This window comes from Caenorhabditis briggsae, assembly GCF_000004555.2.
Source record: "Caenorhabditis briggsae complete genome, chrIV, whole genome shotgun sequence".
Taxonomy (NCBI): Eukaryota; Metazoa; Nematoda; class Chromadorea; order Rhabditida; family Rhabditidae; genus Caenorhabditis; species Caenorhabditis briggsae.
The window spans coordinates 5421510-5430224 of record NC_013487.2 but is presented as its reverse complement, the minus strand read 5'-3'; the positions used below and the strand labels follow the sequence as shown (position 1 = coordinate 5430224).

The 8715-nt window shown below is 33.6% G+C and overlaps 1 protein-coding gene across 1 annotated transcript in view; it reads right to left on the bottom strand.

Annotated features, from left to right (window-relative positions):
- Cbr-npr-2 overlaps positions 1-8715 on the bottom strand; it is a gene marked incomplete at both ends in the record, with an annotated part of 16126 nt that overhangs the window by 2197 nt on the left and 5214 nt on the right. The window contains 6 exons of the mRNA XM_045235285.1: positions 234-296; positions 509-534; positions 596-728; positions 780-1117; positions 1682-1856; positions 1983-2125. Of these exons, the coding sequence (XP_045096939.1) occupies positions 234-296; positions 509-534; positions 596-728; positions 780-1117; positions 1682-1856; positions 1983-2125 (878 nt within the window). The remainder of the gene's footprint in view (positions 1-233; positions 297-508; positions 535-595; positions 729-779; positions 1118-1681; positions 1857-1982; positions 2126-8715) is intronic.

Here is an 8715-nt window from a genome sequence, read left to right as displayed (position 1 = left end):
GCCGACACTTCGATTAAATTTTTTTTTCAAATGATTTTTTGACAATCTTTGTCGCTTATTAATGTAGAAAATAGTTTTAAAGTGAAAATAAAAATAATTCAGGTATGAAAATTCATCAGTCAGTAAAAATGGACGAATTTGTTTCGGAAAGAGACCGAAAAATGCGCGCGAATTGTCGTGAAGTTGCGCGCATTGTCTGCAAACACAAAAAGTTCCGGGTAGCAAGCGGGTACGGGTACGGGCGGGTACGGGTAGCTGCGGGTGCGGGCGGGTATATCGCTACCCGCATGGAAATCCTACTTCCAGCGTCGTGGGAACTGTCTGTCTGTGTGTCTGTATATCGGGATTTCCCTTTTCAGAGTTTGATCGACCACCAACTTTTTAGATTATGAAAATTACAAAACATCACCAAATATCTTCACCATCACCACTGATAAATTATAACGATTTTGAAAAATTGAAAAAGAAAAATTAGTTTAGAAGTTTCACTTTTCTTTATCTTGAAAACATTACCTTGATTATTAATGTGACTCTCTGAAAACTTTCCGTTTTGCAATGTTCTAATCTAGATTAATCTTCCATATCAAACTACTGCTTGGCCGTTAGACATAGAATCAATAGTTGAACTCACCGCATTGATACTAACGATATGGTTAGTAGTTCCACAGGTTGTGCTATTTTCCAAGAGCTGAGATCTCTCGGAAAGCTTCTTCAGTTTGGTTTCAACTCTAAGAAATTTATATTACGGATCCTCAACACTGATACCCCAACACCCTTACCTCTGTCTCAATCTCGAAAAGATGTTATAATAGCAGAAAGCCATTGTAGCGAATGGGAACAAAAACTGGGTTATCAGAACTAGAAACGTGTATCCCTTCCTAACTTCAGCCAACGGCCAATGCTCCGAACAGTATTCTCCGCAGAGTCCGGAGATCTTCTCGACGTCCATATACCAACCATACGGCATACATACGACTACACTGATCACCCAGATTAGGAGAGCAATCATCATTGCACTTCGGGAACTTAGTTTTTGTTTATGGGGACGGACGACGAGGTTGTAGCGGTCCAGTGCGATGGCGGAGAGCGAAAATGTGGAGACGAAGATTGAGGCTCCCTAGAAGTTTCAATTAGTATTGTTTTAGAGTATTTTTCAAAATAAGAGCTACAGTAAGGTCTCCTAGTACTGTAAATGCCTACACTTATTGCTCAGTTTTTTCGGTTCCTATGAGATTTGGAAATTAGTTCCTGATGGGGTGGGTATCTCAAGCATGTGACTAGACAGAAAAGAAACTGGTACAAACTCCTACGATTTCACAAGAAATGATAGAAGTATTCACCGTAAATACTAAAAGAAGCCCAACCTTCATATTCAATGTGAGCTCAATTATTTCAATTTATACAAGAGATATCAAAAACTCGTCAACTGCGAAAATGTTGGTGATATTATGACAAACATTTTACAAGTTGACAGGTTTTTGGTATCTTTAACTACAGATTTCAGCAAAAAGAAGTTCTATCAGAGAGTTTACAATAAACAAAGTTAATGAAACAGTAAAAAGGCGCATAATTGAAAATCATTTAAAAAATACTGAATAAATACCGTTTCTGAATGATCATAGATTTCTTTGAAACTTCCCACTTATAATCGGCTCGTCATTGCTAATTTCAATTTACTCACCTGAACCAACGGAATCAGTTTACAAACTGGCGACGAAAAGAACCATTGTTTGTAGACGTTGGTGATAAATGTGATTGGAAGACTTGTCAGACACATCAACACATTTGAAGCGCATAGATTCAGAATAAATATGTTTTGGACGGTTTGCAACTGACGGTGTTTCATGGTGAGGTACCTGGAAAATAAGGTTACGGTTTCAGAATAGTGACGAGTACAATTAAAACAAAGCACTTTCAGTTTTGCAACTAAGATCAGTTTCAATTAAGATAAAATGTATTTTTTAAATTGTTTATAAACTCACAAAACCGCCGAATTTCCAAGAATGCCTAGAAGGAAAATATGAAGGTACATAATGGAGAAGCTGACGAGGACACTTGGCTCGTTGGTCAGATCCGGATGTTTGTCTATAAATCGATGACACGTTTCTTCTGTTTCGTTGGTCATCTGAAAACGTGTAAGGAATTAGTGGAGGTATTCAGAAGTTGTGGAAATCTAGAATTGATTTTTTGATTTTTCAAGCATTTCAACAATAGTAGAGGAACATCTAACGACAATTGGCTACTTATGAAGTGTACAAAAAAGTAACTGAAAATTTCAGAGTTAGCTCCAGCTTATGAATAAAATAAACAGAACTCTAGTAAATTAAAAGATAATTGAAACAGTAGTTTTTTTAATTCTCAAAATGCAACAATTTCATTGAAGCTATATACAGGTCAAAAGGTCGAGCAAATTTCAATTAGATGACGAGGCACGTGTCATAACTCGTAATTATGATGGCAGTGTAATTATGGAGGTGAAAGACGAGAGAGAAAGGAAGAGCTCAATTAAAATTCCATAGGCTCCGCCCACTTTCGGTGGTACCGACAAAAGGGAAGAAGAGAGAAGGGTAAATAATTGGAATTCCCGTTGTCTATGAGGATTTTAGGGGAAGCGAAATTTCTGAGAAGAGAAAAGAAAAGAGATCACGATTTTTGAAACATTAGATTTTGAGAGATCCAGGTGTTCAACTAATCGAATTTTCATTCTTTTCTTTTTTTGAGCTTTTAAAACGGGACGACAAATTTTCGTTTCGTTTTGGTGAACACAGCGGGGGATAATAAATGTCTACAACCCCCTTATTTCTCTATACATTTTCAATGAGGTGGTTTTTACAAGGAAAAACGACAAGAATAAAATTTTTGATGACGAATGGGAAGAAGGTGTGAGTAGTAGCAGTTGTTGGATATGGATAGAAGAGTTCAGGCGGAAGACGGGAAGAAATGAATAAGAGAAGTGTCCTTTATATTTAGAAATTAGTTCCTGATGGGATGGTTATCCTAAAGATGTGACTAGACGTTAAAATAATTGAGATAAACTCCAAAAATTTTAATAAAGTAACCAGGATGTAAAAGAGGAATGAACCATCATTCATTGATGTCCTGCAAATATGGTAGAGTTGAAAAAGTAAATTTTGAAAATTGAAGTATCGAAATTATTATTTTTATAAAATTCTGGGCACTTGATAAAAAAACATACTTGCAACGGGCCCGGTTCGGCCCGTGACCCAGCCCGGCCCGCCCTTTCTCAGTAAAAAAATTCCAGTGAAAAATTGGGATATTTTATTGAATTAAAAAAGAAAAAAGTTACATACTTTTTAAAATTATCAAAGTAGAAAGTAGCCAAAAAATATAGAGTTTTTGAATAAATTTTGTAGAAAAAATTTAAAAATTTTCGAAAAAAAATTCAAAAAATCAGCATATGTACAAACAGCGGCCCCCGCTGTTACATCTCAAAAACTATAAATTTCTCGGCACTGTTTTGAACTCTCCCCAAAACTGAAATTAGATTTTCTATTTCGAACTTTTCTCAGTGAAGATTCGAAAATCTTCTAGAAAGTTTGAGAACAGTAAGGCTTGTATTTTTTTTACCATTTCAGGAAATTGACAAAAACTGAACTTTTCAAAACTATTCCACTAAACATTGCAATACTTCTTGAGAAACTCGGAAATCGCTTAAAGCTAGTACGTTCCTGAATTTTCTACTTCTAACATTATTTCTCCAAAAGTATTTGAACTCCCCAGAGTACCTCAAAATGGCTTGTGCATAATATTTTTGAATTTTTTTTGTCTATAGACTATAGTAGCAGAAAAACCACAGGCTTCCATATTTTACGGTTTCATTGAAAGTGTAATTTTCTTTCAAAAAAGGAACTGTCAATATATTTTCTTCGCTGAAATATATAATTCTCCAGCAAAACCATTTCCCTAGAAAAAAAAGGAGATTCAAATGCTCAAAGAGCACAGACAACATTTCGCACGAAATTGGTCCTGTTATAAAACTGAAGAGACCAAAATCAAACTTTCATGAACCTGTTTTCACTTTTCTTGTTTTTCACTATTTCTCGCTCTCCAATTTCTTTTTATTTCAAGACATCACAAATTAGGTCGGTCCCTTGGTCTTTTTCAGAAAACGTGGAAAACGAAGAAAATGTAAGGGGATCTTCTAATGAGAATGTTGTGATGTTCTGGGGTGATGGTTCATGGAAATATTAAAATTACCGGATGGTTCTTCGCGCTGTGCATTTTTTGTTTCCTCGAAAAACATTTTGTTTTCGGTAAATTTTCTTGGGAAAATACAAATTTATGGGAATCTTATGAGATGCCTAAAACTGTTATGAATTAGTCATGAACGAAGGGGGAAATATGCTAAAAAGTGAATTAGGATAATAAAGGAAAATATGACGAATTGTTCAGAACGATAAGCAAATGAGCAGCAAGTTCTATGAAGCCTGTAATAGAAGGGCCCCCAAGTTTCATTTAACATTTTGGAAACCGAAAAATATTTTGAAAAAGTTCCTGATAAAGATGTTAAAAATTTGTCAACTAATAAATTGTTGCTGCTATCATGATAACCAATTTATCAGTTGACACATTTTTGATATCTTTATCAGGAACCGAGATAATTGAGCTCAAAGTTGAAAGGGGGCACTTCTATTACAGGTTTTACGGTAAGCCTACCAACACGTTCACTTTGAGCTCAATTATTTCGGTTCCTGTAAAAAATATAAAAAATTTCTAAACTGATAAATTGTTTATCATAATATCACCAATATTTTGTCAGTTGACAGATTTTTGATATCTCTTACAGGAACCAAGATAATTGAACTCAAAGTGCGCGTATACGGTGAGCTTCTATTAGAGAAAGTACGATGTTTCGCTTTAAAAAAAAGCAAAGAAACAACTACTATTTTACTTTTGCAAAATATTTTCTAGTCCTTTTTCTCCATTATTGAATCCCTATAACAAATGATCAAATTTCAAAACCAACATCATCATAATGCAGAGTTCAAAATGTCCCTAGACATTTTTAAAATTTGGCTTCTTTAAAAAATTCCTAGAAGTTCCCGGTTCGCAAGTCCTCGAAACGCTGGAAAAACGAAAAAAAATCCAAGAAAAGAAAAATTGAAAAAAAAATCAAACACCAGGATCAAAGGATGGATAGACAGAGGAAGTCCATGTACTTTGGGTCTAAAAATTAAAAATTTGATGCCTAGGGAAAAAAGAAATGGGGGCTCAGAATGGAGCAAAAACATGAGTGAGGAGGTTAATGAAAGTGTAGTACCGGAAAAAAATGGAGGCGGAAAAAAACCTAGCACTTTCTCTCCAATTCACTCAATTACCCCACACACAAAACACTATTATTTATTTCCTTCTCCAGAAGCTTTGTTTTTTGTTTTTTGTCCCCAGGGAATTTTCATTCTTTTCTGGGTTTTCTGAATCCTCTGAATCTTCTTAAAAGGCCAAGAAAATTTGGAGACCAAGCTGAAAACTCAAAAATTCAAGATTCCCGATAAAAAATGGCTTGTGAGAATAATGAGATTCAAAATTTTAGTGTTCCAAACAGAAAGTTTAGAACAATGAAAAGTCTCAAATTTGATTTCCGCCATAGATATGCGAAAATTCAACGATTGCTCCATTTTTTTTGTTCCAAATTTATATTCTTGCCAAAAAAAATAGAAGATGTGGAAGAGAGCTACTATAACCTACCGAAACCTAAAAGTATATGTTCTCGTTTTAACCGATTTTCTTTTATTTTCTTTTACTTTTCTCAAACAAAGATATTAAATTCGAACAATAAGAATAGTTTTAGGTTACGGTAGTTGTCGTTTTTGGATCTTCGGCTGCGGCCCACGGTGTTACTCATCCACAGCTTCGAACTTTGTACTAGAATATTCTATTCATAATGAAAGTTAGAAAACAGTAACTGAAACTCAGGGAGAAAATGTAGAATTTGTGAAAAATATTGTTCGATCATTCCATTAATTAAATGAATTTCACCTGGAATTTTTTACAAAAGTTTCGAAACAGAATTTTCCTGTAATTTAAAAAAAAATTGTTCCAGATTTTTGATTCCAAATTTTTCCTAATAATTGAAAATCAAATCCCAACCCTCCCAATTAGAAACCTATTCATATTTTTGCAAAAAATGCTTTTGGATTTACAATTTTTTTGGTTTCCAAACGGTTTTTAAAAAGAACCCAAACTAGAATTTCCAGTTAACGAAATTTTATATTTGTAATTTGAATTCAATAGAATCTCAAAACGGAAAAAAATTATTGCATGTTGGTTATTGAATTTCGGATATCGAATTCTTTAAAAATTTTTTGTTCATTACGTGATTCCTTGCAGAATTTTGACATAGGCTTTCAGAAAGTGAAGCCTTATCAACACAAGGAAAAAATACATGAAAAGAGAAATGAGTTGAAAAATAAAAGAAAGAAAAAAGAAGGAAGAAATGAAAAATAGATATGTTAGACATACAAAACCCCAACTCCTTCTTATTTAATATTCTTTCATGACAATCCCAAAAAGATATCAGGTAACATTTTTTTCTAGATGAAAAAGAGACCCGGATCCAGGTCCTTAGATCAAACATTTCTTGATGAGGTCAGAGATTTTCTTTTCCAGAAACTTCCTGAAGGAATGATGACTTTTTAGAAACTGAAAAAAGAAGTAAGAGTTAATCCGGATTAGATAGTTACTACCGACTATCACGATGCTATGTCTTTTTCGAAAATTTTCAGATTTCAATGGTTTTTGATTGTTTTGTGGTTTTTCGAATGATCGATGGAGATACAAATGTGATCAAACACACGAGAGAAAAAAGTTCTGCATCTTTAGCTTGAGAAAAAAAAATGCAGTTTCAAGTTTATGTCAAATTATGAGACAGAAACTGCACTTTCGCTCCATTGAGAATTCAGAATTAGATATTTCCATTTTTCTTTGAAACAAGATAATTAACGCTGGATTATATGACTAGAATTACAAAATTAGTGATTTTGAATTGCAGAAAAATCTAAAAATTGCATAATTTGTTCGAGCTCCATTGAGATCTAAAATTAGTTTTTAATTTTGATAATTGAATAGTACAAGTATATTTGAAATTAGTTTTTTTCAATCTGAAAACTTCATGGATTCTATTAAATTCTGGAAAAATATTGAGAGCTAAATTTTAAATTTTTCCGTTGCATACATTTGTTAAATTGTCTTTAACTAGTCAAAAACATTTTAAAGCCGAAATAGTATACACCACAGATGAGACTTCAAAAAAAAACAGTATTTGCAAGACCTGAAATAGAAGGGCTCTAAACGGTCAATTTCGACAAAATTTATTTCAATTACTCTTAGATACCGTAAAAACTGCATTGCTAGGGCACCCACACTATAAACTTTGACCCAATTTTTTTCGGATCCTGTTAAAGATATCGAAAAGTTATCAACTGACAAAATATTTGTTATGTTATGATCAAAATTTTATCAGTTGGCAAAGTTTCGATATCTTTCACAGGAACCAAGAAAAATTGGCTCGAACTTGACAGTATGGGGGACCTTCTTACAGGTGTTACGGTATTTTGAGTTTGCAGCAAAATTTTCTGTTTCATACTTTTTCTGAAATTGTCTGTAACTTGTTAAAAATGACGAAGAGTCAGCACCGACAATTACAAATCGAATTTCAGAAGGGCACTGAGAAAGGCACCCAAGCTATCATTTTTAACCCAATTTATCTCAATTCTTGTTATAGCTGTCAAAAAATAGTCAACTGATAAAATATTTTTGAAATTTTGATGAACATTTTTTCAGTTGGTTACTTTTTGATATCTTTTACATGAACTGAGATAATTAGGTCAAAGTTGTAGGAGGCTCTTTTATTAGAGGTTTCCTTTAGAAATGGAAGGAAAATGTCAATAATCAAAATTCTAAATTATCTGATTCCCAACTTTTTAAAATCAACTAGTTATTGGTCATTAACGATGACTCAATATCAGTTTTTAAAAAGTGGGAAGACTCCAAGAAATCAAAAAATTGAAAGCAAATTATCCTGATCTAAACCACTTTGAAATTACTTTTAAAAAATGTTCGTGCACAAAAAGATGCTCCAAATTCTCCAGATCTCATCTCCAAACAAAACGCAAAAAAAGCCAGTATCAAAAGTTTTGAATTACTCCAAAAAAAGACAAAGAAGAAAAAGTGCGGAGGAGTGTTTTTTTAATTCTAGAATCCGGGTTCTTTTTGAGTGACAAGACTTCATAGAAAGTGGACACGAACTTTGATGGGAAAATTCTTGACAATTTGAGCAAAAAATTGTTCTTCTTTGGCTTGTTTGGGTTTAGATAACACAGTTTGTCATAAATAAAAACTCGATTTTTTCGACAATTTGAAAACTATGAGAAACAGGAAAAAAAGTCTGAAATTCTGGAAAAAAAACAATAACATATATCAAAGTGTCTGGAAAAATGTCACCCGTTCAATTCATCATTTTTCCCATCGCCAGGTGTGAAAAGTGACAGGTTTTTCGGAAAAAAGTGAATGGAGCTCCATGAAAAAAATAACAAGGTGACGAAAGAAAAAAAACGTCCAAATAGTGGAAAAATGCATACTTGTAATCCGGGCCTTTGCCGGGCCTTCGCGGGCCCTGCCATAACTTCTTTCAGAATCAATGTTTTCGAACCAACTCAATCAGGTATGATAGAGCTCCACAAGTACTACAAAACGGTA